This window comes from Gorilla gorilla, chromosome 18 (genome assembly GCF_029281585.2).
Source record: "Gorilla gorilla gorilla isolate KB3781 chromosome 18, NHGRI_mGorGor1-v2.1_pri, whole genome shotgun sequence".
Classification (NCBI taxonomy): domain Eukaryota; kingdom Metazoa; phylum Chordata; class Mammalia; order Primates; family Hominidae; genus Gorilla; species Gorilla gorilla.
The window spans coordinates 24556508-24571852 of record NC_073242.2 but is presented as its reverse complement, the minus strand read 5'-3'; the positions used below and the strand labels follow the sequence as shown (position 1 = coordinate 24571852).

The window sequence follows — 15345 nt, the reverse complement described above, 5'->3', positions numbered from 1 at the left end:
CAGCAGATGTGCGGAGAGGCAGGAACAAAAGATAAGAGGGAGAGAGTGCAGGGCTTGGTTTTTAAAACCCTCCCAGCTCCCGGTTTGTGTCCCTGAAGCCATTCTGCATTTCTTGCCTTTGTATGCTCACAATAAAGCGCTTGATTGTTTTTGGCACAAACGTTCCTCTTTGGGTTTGTTTCTCTTACTGGCAACCAAATTACTTGTACTCGATACCCTCCAAAGGAGGTACATGGCTGTGTAGACCCCACACAGCTCTGCAGGCAACTGTCCTCCTCCCACACCCTCTCCAGCCAACTCCTCCTTTACATCCACACATGCGTTCACACACCATGCCCCTCATGTCAGTTATCCAGTGCAGCATGACAGATGATCACATACTTAGCAGCTTACAACAATACATGTTCATTTTCTCATAGCTCCTGTGGGTCAGGAGTCCAGGCACAGCTTCTCTGGGTCCTCTGTCCAGGATCTTCATCTGCTGCAGTCAAGGCAGCAGCCAGGGCTGGGGTCTCATCTGGAGGCTGGGCTGGGGAAGGATCCACTTCCCAGGAAGTAGGGATGATTGAGGGTCACCTTAGGGTCTATCCTTCACACACGAAACATCATCACAAATGACATGTGGGGAGGGGGATATTTGATACAAGGAAGAACCTCCCCCAACCTAACAAAAAACATCAGGGTTCTGTTTTCACTCTTTATACTTACTTATATTTGAATTTGGGGTTTTTTGTTGTCATTCTATTTGTTTAAGATGGAATCTTGCTGTGTCACCCAGGCTGGAGTGCAGTGACATGATCTCGGCTCACTGCTACCCCCGCCTCCCAGGTTCAAGCCATTCTCCTGCCTCAGCCTCCCAAGTAGCTGGGACTACAGGCACCCACCACCACGCCAGGCTAATTTTTGTATTTTTATTAGAGATGAGGTTTTTGATCTGTTGGCCCGGCTGGTCTTGAACTCCTGACCTCAGGTGATCCACTCACCTCAGCCCACTGAAGTGCTGGGATTACAGATGTGAGCCACTGCACCTGGCCTGAATTCAGTTTCTATGCGCATCTGTAAATTGTATTTGCACTGCACTGGTTTTTTAAATTGATAAAAGTTATGGTATACGACATGTTTTTGTATATGTATACATTGCAGAATGGTTAAATCTAGCTAATTAATATATCCATCACCTCCATTATCATTTATTTTTTGTGGTGAGAACATTTAAAATCTCTCAGCTGGCTGGGCACAGCAGCTCACACCTGTAATCCCAGCACTTTGAGAGGTTGAGGTGGGTGGATTGCTTGAAGCCAGGAGTTTGAGACCAGCCAGGGCAACATAGTAAGACCCCCATCTACAAAAAAAAAATTAAAATTAGCCAGGTATGGTGGCCAAATGCCTGTAGTTCCAGCTACTCAAGAGGTTGAGGCAGGAGTTCGAGGATCCAGTAAGCCATGATCATGCCAATGCACTCCAGCCTGGGTGACAAAGTGCAAGACCCTGTCTGTAAAAAAAAAAAAAAAAAAAAAAAAAAAAAAGCCAGATGTGGGGGCTCACACCTGTAATCCCAGCACTTTGGGAGGCCAAGGCAGGTGGATCACGTGAGCCCAGGAGTTGGAGACCAGCCTGGGCAATATGGCAAAATGCCTTCTCCACAAAATACAACAACAACAAAAATTGCCAGGCGTGGTGGTGCGTACCTGTAGTCCCAGCTACCCAGGAGGCTGAGGTGGGAGGATCACCTGAGCCTGGGAGTTCAAGAATGCATTGAGCCATGATTGCACCCTGCATTCCAGCCTGGGCAACAGAGTGAGATCCTGTCTCAAAAAAAAAAAAAACCTGCCAGTGGCTGGAGAATGGGAAAGACTGGATGTGAGAAGGCAGTCAGGAGTCCGGGCAGAGATGGGGGTGGCCTGAGCTATCATAGTGACAGCTCAGTGCATCCCTGCTGAAACACACTGTTGACCCCAGCCAGAGGCAACAGGGGTCTTGGTGTGAGGGGCAGGCTTGGACGGGGAGCTCAGGACTGTAGTGGAAGCCTCCCATGCCGCCCACTCCCCTCCTTTGGGCCTTGGAGGCAGAAGCTCAGCCTCCCCGGTGAAGACTTCTCCTTGACCCCACTTGCTCCAGAACCATTCCACGCTCCTGCCTGGAGCCATGTTAGCAGCCAGTTCCCCGCCCATACCCCTTCCCAGGAGGGCTGGGGGTGCCCTTTGTCCAACCTACTACTGCTATTTGGATTCCTGTAGAGAGCTGGGCCTATGAGCAGAGCTGAGGCTGGACCAATACATTTTCCTGTGCACCAGGCCAGTCCTAGCTGTTGGCATCAAGTAGGAACCAGAAAGACATCACTGGAGGATTAAGTGGGTGGGCAGCTCCTCAGCCCCAGGGGGTCCTGTTTATGTTCCTCTGGTCTGGAAATTGGGGTCCCTCGAGAGACTCCTCTGCTTTCCAGCTCTGTCAGGCCAGGAAGGGGTTCTAGTCCACCCCACCTTATCCCAGGCCTGGATGGTTCATGGCCCTGAGCTACTCCAGAGATGGTCTCAGGGCTCACTCCGTTGGCCCTGTCCTGCTCTTAGCTCTGCACGTGGCAAACACAGCCCTGATGGGTCATTCCATCAGACTCCAATGGGCCCAAAGCCAGGAAGCTGAGGAGGCTGGCTCTACGCAGAACAGGAGGCCGCTGCTCTGCAGGTCAAGGCCTTACTGGCTTTTGGTGGGGAGGTTCATTGAGATGCACATCCACCTGGCTGCTTCTTTTTAGGGAAGCATCATCATGGGGAATTAAGCAAAGAAACACAGTCTAAGGCTGGGTGCGTGGCTCACACCTGTAATCCCAGCACTTTGGGAGGCCAAGGCAGGAGGCTTGCTTGAGCCCAGGAGGTTAAAACCAGCTCAGGCAACATAGGAGAGACCCACCCCCCATGTCTCTGTGAAGAAATTTTAAAAATTAGCCAGGCATGGTGGTGCATGTCTGTAGTCCCAGCTACTCAGGAGGCTGAGGTGGGAGGATCACATGAGCCCAGGAAGTCAAGACTGCAGTGAGCTCTCAGGGTGCCACTACACTCCAGCCTGGGTGACAGAGTGAGACCCTGTCTCAAAAACGAGAGTCTAAGCCAGAACTTGAGAAGTGCACACAATTCCCTGATTTTCTTACAGCACAAGATTTCAGAGTACCAACTCGGGTCTATTTCCAAGAAATATCTAGGAGAAAGTATCACAGTGAGAAAACTTGGGGACCTTCACCCAAAGCCAGCCACAGTGGAAGGCAAGAGATAGAATGCAGGTCCCATTCTTTGCACTGTGAAGGTGAGCTGGGCAAGTTCAAATGCTAAATACCCAACCCTGGAGATGTGGCTGCTGTCAGCCTGGGAGGTCCTGTAAGTCCCTTTGCTTCTTTATCCCTTTGAATTTGGGTATTGATGTTGCACAATGGATAAGAATGAATAACTAGTCTTTTGCAAAAGGAAGCTTTTACATGTCTCTCCTCTTTCCATCTTCTAACCTTCATTATTTTCAAGAAGAAAAGAGGCTGGGCATGGTGGCTCATGCCTGTAATCCTAGTACTTTGGGAGGCTGAGGTGGGGGGATCACTTGAGGCCAGGAGTTCAGGACCAGCCTGGGCAACATAGACCACATCTCTTAAAAAAAAGGAAAAATTAGCCAGGCATGGTAGTGTGTGCCTGTAGTCCTAGAAACTTGTGAGGCTGAGGAGGGAGGATCACTTGAGCCCAGGAGTTTGAGGTTGCAGTGAGCTATGACCATGCCACTGCACTCCAGCCTGGGTGACAGAGCGAGACACTGTCTCAAAAAAAGAAAAAAGAAAAGAGCTAAGTGTCATGTTGAAAATGGTCTATAAACACTTGGAAGCCTTGTGGTAAACAAAAGCTTTATTATTTTTTCTTTCATTAAAAAAATGGAGCACTGAAGAGAAACAGAGTTTGGACCCCTGGGTTCACCCCACACTAAGCAAAATAGCCCCAGATAAAGATGGCGCAGCTCACGCAGAAAATGAGGTTGACGTCCAGGAGGGTCTTCACCAAGGGGTTTTCTTCCAGGGAAACTATGATGGCTTCTGCTCTGGCCGGGAGCTCTTCCTTGCCCTTCTCCTGTATTCCACAGAGCCACAGGATGGCCTTCACCACTTTGGACTGCTTTGGGGTCATGTCACCTAGAAAGAACCCAGCAAAGGAAGACCGTAGAGGTGGTCTGTATCTCCCAGAGAGGTGAGATGGGGACACTCACCAGATGTGTTCAAGTGCTGGGATTACAGGCGTGAACCACCATCCACCATGCCCGACTGAAATCTCCCTTTTTTTTTTGAGACAGAGTCTCACTCTGTCGTCCAGGCTGGAGTGCAGTGGCATGATCTCGGCTCACTGCAACCTCCACCTCCCAGGTTCAAGCGATTCTCCTGCCTCAGCCTCCCAAGTAGCTGGGACTATAGGCATGTGCTACCATGCCCGGCTAATTTTTATATTTTTAGTAGAGACAGGATTTCACCATGTTGGCCAGGATGGTCTTGAACTCCTGATTTCAAGTGATGCACCCACCTCGGCCTCCCAAAGTGCTGGGATTACAGGCTTGAGCCATGGCGTCCGGCCAAAATCTCTCAATTTTTAAATGTTAACTCACATTTCGTTGAAACTGTAGGTGGGCTAAGCCAAAATATGTCTGCAAGCCGCCAGTTTAGAAGCACTAACTGAGAGAAGGCAAGTCGTGTTCCTGCCTACCCATGTGCAGAGAATAAGGATGAAATGAACCAACCGTGTCTCCGTAGGCACTCAACAAGTGTTTGTTTGCTGTTAGTGCCCGTAGGAAGCTTGCTGAAAGTTACTAAAAACTCCTTTCCCATGGCCGGAGCGTGGGGACAGATCAGACACTGGAGCCAGAGGGTGCTAAAACTCCAAGTCTGCCCACTTTCCTGGCTTGTGATTTGATAGGAAAAAAAAAAAAAATCAGTCCCCTTAACACGTACTGCTTCTTGCTGTAACTGAGGAGAGAGGCTACTCACAGCTGTGGGTTTTAGACGTGTTTTCTTGAACCATCTCGAACTGGACGCTGCTGCTGCTGCTGGCCTCTGGCATCCCGTTCTGAGAGAGGGTAAGAGACAAGGGAGCTGCTGGTGGCGCTTGTTCCTTCTGGACCACGGGGTCATGACGAGTAAACCAGGTCAGGTGGCTGACCTAAGGAGCAGGGATGAATGATGAGATTTGTGGTGGAGGTGGGGCCGGGGTTGTCCATCCTTTTCTCACACTCCCCACCCAACCCCACACTCAGCCTTTGTGTCTGAATCTGCTCCCAGCCCCACCCTCCCACCCCATCCTCCAACAAGCATCATGTCCCTGCGCTCTTCAACATCAGCGCACAATTCCCCTGCTCATTCCCACGTCTTTCTCCGATAAACCCCATCCTCCTGTTGCTGGGATGTGATTATCCCTCATTCTAATCCTCAGAGCTTAACCCTCACCCTAGAGTATTGCAGGACCCCAGAATTGGTCATTTCAGCTCATCCGTTTCTCTGGCCACAGGGATTGAATTGGTTCACAGATGAGCATGTGTCCTGAGCTGACTCCATCAATGGAAATCTAGAAATTCTCTAGAAATTCTGGGACAGAAATATTTATGCTTATTTTTACTTTTTTTTTTTTTTTTAAAGACAGGCTCTTGTTCTGTCACCCAGGTGGGAGTGCAGTGGCATGGTCATAGCTCACTGCAGCCTTAAACTCCTGGGCTGAAGCAATCCTCCTGCCTCAGCCTCCCTAGCAGCTGGGATTACAGGCATGAGCCATCACGCCCTGCTAATTTTTTCTTTTCTTTTCTTTTTTTTTTTTTTTTTTTTTTGTGAGACAGGGTCTTGCTCTGTCACCAAGGCTGGAAGTGCAGTGGCATGGTCATAGCTCACTGCACCTTCAAAACTCCTGGGCTCTGGCAATCCTCCCACCTCAGCCTCTCTAGTAACTGAGATTACAGGCATGAGCCATCACGCCCTGCTAATTTTTTCATTTTTTTAAGAGACGGGATCTCACTGTATTGCCCAGGCTGGTCTCAAACTCCTGGCCTCAAGTGATCCTCCCATCTCAGCTTCCCGAAGTGCTGGGATTACAGGCATGAGCTGCCGCACCCCAGCCTTATGTTTACTTAATGACAGTAAAAGAGGATGTATCTCTAGAAGGTACTGAGCTCCATATGGGACCTAAGAATTGAAGCAGAAGTGCAGATGGATCCTGATGACCTTTTCAGAGTCCCGAATCATCCTGCCCCTGAACCTCAACCCTGGACTTTTCAGCTTTTTGGACAATCAGTCTCCTTCGCTTAAGTCAGTTTGACTCAGTTTTCTGTCACTTCCAGCAAAAAGTCTCAACGGATCTAGCCATCAGCCCAAATGTACCATCTCCTTGGAGGGTGGCTCTGTGAACCAGCTCACGGTGGAGACAGTGATGAGGGTGACCGTGGACAGGATCATGGAGAAGTAGAGGTAGTGAATGCTCTTCACCAGGACCGGGCGCTCATCTGGCTGGTCGCATCGAGGCTGCACATAAATAAAGTCCAGGACCAGCCTAACCAAGCCCAGGAGCAGGCCCGAGATCAGGCCCCAGAAGGCACCCTGCAAAATCAGAGCAAGATCGTCTTAGAGACGCCAAGGGCTCTGGCCTCCAGGAACCTCAAGAAGCCATCTCCAGGACTTGTCTTTCTTGTGGTGGTCACTGCAAGCACGGGTCAGCAATTTGGAAAGGTTCTGCAATACTTAACCATTTATCTTTTTATAATGAATTGATTACTAATAGTTTACTAACTCCCTCTTAATTTAGCTTCCCTGTTCAATAACAAAAAATGCATCAAGATACTTTTCATGAGAACCTCATTGCTTTTTTTTTTTTTTTTTTTTTTTTTTGAGACAGTCTCATTCTGTCGCCCAGGCTGGAGTGCAGTGGCGTTGTCTCAGCTCACTGCAACCTCTGCCCCCCAGGTTCCAGTGATTCTCCTGCCTCAGCATCTGAGTAGCTGGGATTACAGGCGCCCACCACCACACCTGGCTAATTTTTGTATTTTGAGTAATGATGGGCTTTCACCATGTTGGCCAGGCTGGTCTCGAACTCCTGACCTCAAGTGATCCGCCCACCTCGGCCTCCCAAAGTGCTGGGATTACAGGTGTGAGCCATCGCAGCAGCCCTCTCATTGCTTTTTTGCAAAGGTCAGATAAACACCCTCCCTGTATCTTCCACCATAGAACTCACCCTCCCTCTCAACACCCAATTCCAGCCTGTGTCTCCCTCCAACACCCTCCCCTCCCATCCTATCCCAGTCCTCAAGGGGCAGCACTTGGTTCTGGCATAGTGGGAGCCATCCAGAGCTACCTTTTCATTGGTCCTCTTCCAGAAACATCCCATGATGAAGACCACCGCCACAGGCGGCTGCAGGTAGGAGCTGATGGACTGGATATAGATGAAGAGCTGGCCGCCCTGGCTGGCCTGGACCACAGGGATCCAGAGAATGGAGACCAGGACCAGCAGCAGCACAAACACCCTGGTGCCGGCGGCGAGAGGCACAAATTAGCATCATCTTCCCTGAACATTTACTCCTCTTTCCCTCTCTCTGTCTCTTCTAATAGGGTCTTGTTCTGTTGCCAAGGCCAGGGTGCAGTGGTGAGAGCATAGCTCACTGCAGCCTCCAACTCCTGGGCTCAAGTGATCCTCCTGCCTCAGCCTCCCGAATAGGTGGGATTACAGACACATGCCAACACTCCCAGCTTATTTTATTTTATTATTTTAATTTTTTTTTGGAGACAGAGTCTCACTCTGTCACCCAGGCGGGAGTGCAGTGCGCCATCTTGGCTCACTGCAACCTCCGCCTCCTGGGTTCAAATGATTCTCCTGCCTCAGCCTCCTGAGTAGCTGGGATTACAGGCACACGCCACCACAGCTAATTTTTGTATTTTTAGTAGAGATGAGGTTTCACCATGTTGGCCAGCCTGGTCTTGAACACCTGACCTCAACTGATCCACCGGCCTCGGCCTCCCAAAGTACTGTGATTACAGGTGTGAGCCATCTCGCCCAGCTGGGTTAAAATTATTTGCTTATTCTCCTCCTTCCCTAGCTCCATGAAGGCAAGAACTGAGCCCTTTCATGGTTATGTGCCCTGTGCCTGGTACACAGTAGGTGCTCGTTCAGCATCTCCTGAATGAATGAATGTCTTGCACGTGGAGTCCTAATGCTCTTCAGCCTGGATAGGTTGCTGGCTGAACCTGGACTTTGCCTCTGGGTGGGCTCAGCTCTCTCTTCCCCCTGCCCCAGCCCCACCCAGTGGGGACTTACCTGCCCACAATCATGAGCTCCTTCTCAGATGCCCGCGGCCGGAGGTGATTCCAGAGGTCCATGGTGAAGATGGTGCTGGCACTGTTAAAGATGGAGGTGAGGGAGGACATGAGAGCCGCCACCATCACAGCCATCATCAGCCCACGGAGCCCTGGGGGCGGAAGGGAGGTCATGGGCCTCGGTCCTTTTCTGCCAAAGCAGCCGATCCCAGTGGGCTCAACTGGAGGAGGCAGAACCTCAGGGAGGACGGCGGGGCAGAGCTTCCTGCAGGATGTAGCCTTTCTTGGGGAGCCCAGATTCTTCCTCCCCCACCAGCCCTCCTTTCTTGACCCTGCCTTGGATCAGAGCCCATCTGGTGATCTCCTTTCTGGGTGCTCCAGGGGACTTGATTCAGGAGTGAAGGGACATTACCTGTGGGCAGGAGTTCCAGCACGAGTTTGGGATATGCGATGTCCGAACAGCCTGAGGGGTTGCTGCAGATCTTCTGGCAGATCTCTGGATCTGCACAGGCCACTTGATCTACGAAGGAAACACAGGCCCAGAGGTGAGCAGTCAGGCCCCCAGAGCCCCAGGCCCAGGCAACATGGGGCCGGACACAGGCTTATCATATGGAAGTTTATAGCTCAATGAAATAAAAGAGAGTCTAGACTTTATAAGCTGTGACCTTGTTACTTACGCTTTCTGAGACGAGTTGCCCTATTTGTAAAACTAGGATAATAACATGACTTTATAGGAAGTGCTGGAAAAACTTCAGCTATTGTTATCATAACCCAGATGAAGCTGGGACACCAAGTGGCCAGTCTTACAATAATGTCTTTTTTTTTTTTGAGATGGAGCCTCTTGCTCTGTCGCCCAGGCTGGAGGGCAGTGGCACAATCTCAGCTCACTGCAACCTCTGCTTCTCAGGTTCAAGTGATTCTCTTGCCTCAGCCTCCCGAGAAGCTGGGATTACAGGCACCCACCACCATGCCTGGCTAATTTTTGTATTTTTAGTAGAGATGGGGTTTTGCCATATTGGCCAGGCTGGTCTCGAACTCCTGACCTCAAGTGATCCGCCCATGATCATTAACTCACTGTTCAGTAACATCTGCTCACCTGTCCTGGTTAATGAATCATTTCCTATATGGAGTAGATTCTCTTGTCAGAATGCTTCACACCTTCTGATGCCTGAAATAAGATGCCTCTAGCCCAGTTAAATCCAAACATAGCACAAAACCTTCTTCCACAAACCCAACATTAACTGAAGGTTTTCTATGACTCAGGAGCTGCAGTAAGCTTTGTACATACACCTCATTTAATTTTCACAACTCTATGGGGAAGATACTGTTATTATCCCTATTTCAAAGACAGATAAACTGAGGCCCAGAGGTTAGTTTCTCCAGATTATATTGCTAGTAAGTATGGCCAGGAGGCAAACCCTTAGTTTATTTCAAAGCTCAGGTAGAGACGATTGGCTTTGTAAATACTGCATTTCTAAACTCTGTGTGTGTGTGTGTGTGCATGTGTTTTTGAGATGGGGTCTTGCTCTGTCGCCCAGGCTGGAGTTCAGTGGTGCCATCTTGGCTCACTGCAACCCTAGCCTCCCAGGCTCCAGCCTCCCGAGTAGCTGGAATTACAGGCATGTACCATCACACCCAGCTAATTTCTTTTTCTTTTTTTTAATTAATTAATTTTTTTTTTATTTTTATTTTTTCTTGAGATGGAGTCTCACTCTGTTGCCCAGACTGGAGTGCAGTGGCACAATCTCGGCTCACTGCAACTTCCTCTTCCAGGTTCAAGCGAGTCTCCTGCCTAAGCCTCCTAGCCTGTAGCTGGTATTATAAGCGTGCCACCACACCCAGGTTTTTTTGTTGTTTTTTTTTTTTTTTGGTATTTTTAGTAGAGACGGGGTTCCATCATGTTGCCCAGGCTGGTCTCGACCTCCTGGCCTCAAGTGTTCCTCCCGCCTTGGCTTCCCAAAGTGCTGGGATTGTGTTTTGAGGGTTGTTTTGCTTCTCTCTTAATTTCCATATAGTTTATTTAAAAATATGTGCCATTTCTCATGGATGAAGCTGGAAACCATCATTCCCAGCAAACTAACACAGGAACAGAAAACCAAACACCACATGTTCTCACTCATAAGTCGGAGTTGAACAATGAGAACACATGGACACAAGGAGGGGAACATCACACACTGGGGCCTGTCGGGGGGTGGAGGGCAAGGGGAGGGAGAGCATTAGGACAAATACCTAATGCACGTGGAGCTTAAAACCTAGATGACAGGTTGATCGGTGCAGCAAACCACCATGGCACATGTATACCTATGTCACAAACCTGCACGTTCTGCACATGTATCCCAGAACTTAAAGTTTAATGAAAAAATAAAAATATGTGCCATTTCTCAGATGGACTTAGCAGAAGAGGGTTTTTTTCCAGGCTCACAAGAACTCAGGATCAGAAAATACTTTTAGGCAGCTGTGGACTCAGTTGAAGATTTAGGAGGGAGCCGGTGGAGCCGTGGTGGAGAGAGAAGTGCAAATAGGGAGGCCGAGTGCTTGGCCCTGAAACTGGCCCTTTAGACCTGGGGTTCTCAACCTTCTAGTGGACTTGTTAAAAAAATAGGTGGCTGGTACAGACATAGGAAAAAATGCTTAACATCACTAATCATCAAGGAAATGCAAATCAAAACCTCATGAGTTATCATCTCACCCTAGTTAGAATGGGGATCATCAAAAAGACAAAACATAATAAATGCTGGTGAAGATGTGAAGAAGGGGAAACTCCTATACATTGTTGGTGGAGATGTAAATTACTACAGCTAGTATGGAAAACTATGGAGGTTCCTCAAAAAACTGAAAATAGAACTACCATATGATCCAGCAATTTTGCTACTGGGCATATATCCTGATATGGCTTGGCTCTGTGTCCCCACCCAAATCTCATCTCCAATTGTAATCTCCACATGTCAAGGGAGGGAACTGTAATCCCCCCATGTCGAGGGAGGGAGGTGATCGGATCATGGGGGCGGTTCCCCCTTGTGTACTCATGATAGTGAGTGAGTTCTCATGAGATCTGATGGTTTTATAAACGTCTGGCATTTTCTGAGCTTGGACTTCTCTCTCCTGCCACCATGTGAAGAAGGTCCTTGCTTCCCCTTCGCCTTCCACCATGACTGTAAGTTTCCTGAGGCCTCTCCAACCATGTGGAACTGTGAATCAATTAAACCTCTTTCCTTTATAAATTACCCAGTCTCAGGTAATATCTTTATAGCAGTGTGAAAATGGACTAATACAGATCCAAAGCAATTGGAATCAATATAGCAAATGGATACCTGCACCCCATTTATCGCAACACTCTTCACAATAGCCAACATATGGAATCAACCTCAGTGTCTGTCAACAGATGAATGGGTAAAGAAAATGTGGTACATATACAGAGTGGACTACTATTTAGCCATAAAAAAGAATGAAATTCTTTTTCATGTTCATTCATGGCAATGTGGATGAACTTGGAGAATATTATGTTAAGTGAAATAAGCCAGGCACAGAAAGATAAATACTGCATACTCTCACTCATATGTGGAAGCTTGAAAAGTTGAGCTCATGGAAGTAGACAGTAGGATAGTGGTTTCTAGAGGCTGGGAAGGGTAGTGGGGAGGAGGGTAGCCAAAGGTTGGTTAATGGATAGAAAAATACAGCTAGACAGGAGGAATAATGTGTAGTGTTCTATAGCACTATAGGGTGACTATAATTCACAACAATTTATTGTACATTTTCAGATAGTCGAGAGTGAATTTTGATTGCCCCCAATGCAAAGAAATGATAAATATTTGAGGTGATAGATAAGCTAATTACACTGATGTGGTCATTACACATTGTATAATGTATCAAAATATCACACTGTACCTTATAAGTATGTACAATTTGTATTAAAATAATTAGTTAAAAATAATAAGAGAAAAAAAAAACAGATGTCCCTCCAGGGATTCTGATTCAGAAGGTTTTGAATCGGGACTGAAAGTTTGCGCTTCTAACAAGTTCCCAGGAGCCACTGCTGGGCTGGGGACCACACTTTGAAAAGCACTGGTCTGGGCCTCCAGAGAAGGGAGAGAGACTTCAAATACACAATGCCCACTTCACTGTCTCTAATTCACCTTACTCTCTAAAATTTATTTTGCACCTCTTGCTTGCACCATATGATAGAGTATTTCAATATATAGTTTATGTTATTTTTCCATGAGTATGAGACTCATCTGCTACATTACGAAGTGCTAGGTTCATGGAACATGGTGTTATGTCTCATTTAATAATGACTGTTGGCTGGACACGGTGGCCCACGCCTGTAATTCCGACACTTTGGGAGGCCGAGATGGGCAGATCACCTGAGGTCAAGAGTTTGAGACCAGCCTGACCAACATGGAGAAACCCCATCTCTACTAAAAATATGAAATTAACCGGGGTTGGTGGCGCATGCCTGTAATCCCAGGAGGCTGAGGCAGGAGAATCGCTTGAACCCAGGAGGCAGAGGTTGCAGTGAGTGGAGATCGCACCATTGCACTCCAGCCTGGGCAACATGAGCAAAACTGCGTCTCAAAAAAAAAAAAAAAAAAAAAAAAAAAGACTTGATTGGCTGATTGGTTGTTAAGACAGATGGTCAAGGTCTTGTTATTGATCTTCCATATATCAACCCAGGTCTTCAGACATAATTTGCATAAGCAAGAGTCAAGTTTTAGAGTCAGCTACATCTGGGTTCAAATCCTGGCTCATCTGGCACTAGCTCAGTAACTCCCAGAAAGTCACTTAGCTTAGGAGTGATCCTGGATTCCTTTTTTTTTTCCCCCTTAACCTTTACATTCAATCCATTATTAATCTGATTGGCTCTATGATGTACTTCCAAACCATTGCACGGGTCAACTGTTGCCTCCTCAGAAAGGACTTCCCGGGAAACCTTGTCAGAAGTAGCTCTGATCTGACATTCTTTTTGATATCTCCTTGTGCATCCTCCTCCTGGCATTTAGCACAGTCAAAAATTATTTATGTTTTTACTCTTTTTTGAGACACAGTCTCACTTTGTCACCCAGTCTGGAATGCAGTGGCTCGAACACAGCTCACTGCAGCCTCGACCTCCCAGGCTCAAGTGATTCTCCCACTTCAGCCTCCTGAGTAGCTGGGACTACTATATATGCGTGTGTGTGTGTGTGTGTGTGTGTGTGTGTGTGTATTTTTTTTTCTAGAGATGGGATCTTGCCATGTTGCCCAGGCTGGTCTCAAACTCCTGGGCTCAAGCGATCTTCCTGCCTTGGACTCCCAAAGAGCTGGGATTACAGGTGTGAGCCACTGCACCTGGCCTTATTTATTTACTTATTTCTGTCTTTGTCCTCCACCACTAGGATGCAAGTCCCTCTACAGCAAGGATCCTGTAGTCTTGTTCACTTATGGGCCCCCAGAGTCTTCTAGAATAACGCTTGGAAGATAATTGGCTCTCAAAATATTTGTTGAATTCATGGAAGAATAAATAAATGAGTGAATGAATGATTTTTTTAAACAAGGTCTCACTTTGTCACCCAGGCTGGAGTGCACTGATCATGGCTCACTGCAGCCTCAACCTCCCAGGCTCAAGCGATCCTCCCACCTCAGCCTCCCAAGTAGCTGGGACTATAAGCACATGCCACCATGCCTGGCTAATTTTTGTATTTTTTGTAGATATAAAGTTTCATCACGTTGCCCAGGCTGGTCTCAAACTGCTGAGCTCAAGCGATCTGCCTGCCTTGGCCTCCCAAAGTTCTGGGATTATAGGTGTGAGCCATTGCTCCTGGCCAAATGAATTAATTTCTCTAAGCTTCAATTTCCTCATCTGTAAGATGAAAAGAATAATAGTACCTACCATATAAGGTTGTTTTGAGGATGAAATGAGGTAATACATGTATAAAATAATAATAGTAAACACTTGGATAGAACTTACTGTGTGCCAGGAGCTGCTTTAAGCCTTGTAAAATATTACCCCCATTTTACAAGTGAGGAAACAGAAGCAAAGAGACATTAAATGGCTTATGCAAGTTCAAACACCTCATAAGCGGCAGAGCAAATTCAGGCCTGGGCCTTCCAGATCAGAATCCATATTCATAACCACACTCCACTCTGAAACTCTTTTCATAGGGACTGACCCTTAGCAAGTGCACAATGAATGTGGTTGTTTGAAGCCATATTCTTTTCTTTCTTTTTTTTTTTTAGAGATAGGGTCTTGCTATGTTGTCCAGGCTGGAATGCAGTGGTGTAATAATAGCTCACTGCAGCCACAACCTCCTGGGCTCAAGCAATTCTCCTGCCTCAGTTTCCCAAGTAGCTGGAACCATAGGTGGGCACCACCACACCTGGCTAATTTAAAAATTGTTTTTGGTAGAGAGGGGGTCTGGTATCGTTACCCACGATGGTCTTGAACTCCTGGCCTCAAGAGATCCTCCTGCCTCAGCCTGCCAAAGTGCTGGGATCACAGGCGTGAGCCACTGCGCCTGGCCTGAAGCTATTTCTGTGTTTCTATGTCAAGACTTGCTGAACAGCTGTATATTTTCCAAATCACCGCAAAACCCAGATCCCAGTTCTTAACTCCCTCTGGATCTTCCCAAGGCTTTTGCCCTTTCCTGGAAGCAGGACTAGGGACTATTTGTGGGTTCCTCATCCCACCAGGGCTGGAGGAACACAAGGGTTCAAGGTCTAGCACCATGGACAGTGCCCCCATTTGCCTTCCCCATCTGTTTTCTCCTGCTTCTTAAGGGTCCTAAATTATTTTGACTAAGCTTCTGAGCCAACTACAAACCACTTCATCCTACCCTTTCTTAGCTTCTGTGTAACATTATGTAGGATAAGGCACAGGGGAGGAAACTTTCTGCTTTCCATCCCCTTTAGTTAATAACATCCTTGGTGAGTACACTGGAAAGCTCACTGTTTCAGGGGAAAAGAGAGGAGCTTTCTTCTGTGTAGATCACCAGTTTCTGACACCACAGTGTCTTCTGGTGACATTGCCCCTCCTCGGTATCATTTATCCCCATGGTATAAACCTATTCCCT

At 47.6% G+C, this 15345-nt stretch overlaps 1 protein-coding gene across 12 annotated transcripts in view; it reads right to left on the bottom strand.

Moving 5' to 3' along the window:
• Positions 1 to 3759: 3759 nt before the first annotated feature.
• The window catches only part of SLC5A11 (solute carrier family 5 member 11), a 68176-nt gene continuing 56590 nt past the window's right edge, over positions 3760 to 15345 (bottom strand). For 5 of the 12 annotated variants that reach the window (XM_019012866.4, XM_031003034.3, XM_055365531.2 and 2 more), the window contains 6 exons: positions 8715 to 8822; positions 8304 to 8454; positions 7347 to 7515; positions 6380 to 6595; positions 5003 to 5174; positions 3760 to 4159 (listed from right to left, as the gene is read on the bottom strand). In XM_019012866.4, the coding sequence (XP_018868411.1) occupies positions 3954 to 4159; positions 5003 to 5174; positions 6380 to 6595; positions 7347 to 7515; positions 8304 to 8454; positions 8715 to 8822 (1022 nt within the window). In that variant the 3' untranslated portion in view covers positions 3760 to 3953. The remainder of the gene's footprint in view (positions 4160 to 5002; positions 5175 to 6379; positions 6596 to 7346; positions 7516 to 8303; positions 8455 to 8714; positions 8823 to 15345) is intronic. The other 7 variants (XM_031003036.3, XM_031003035.3, XM_031003037.3 and 4 more) reach the window with 2 other exon arrangements.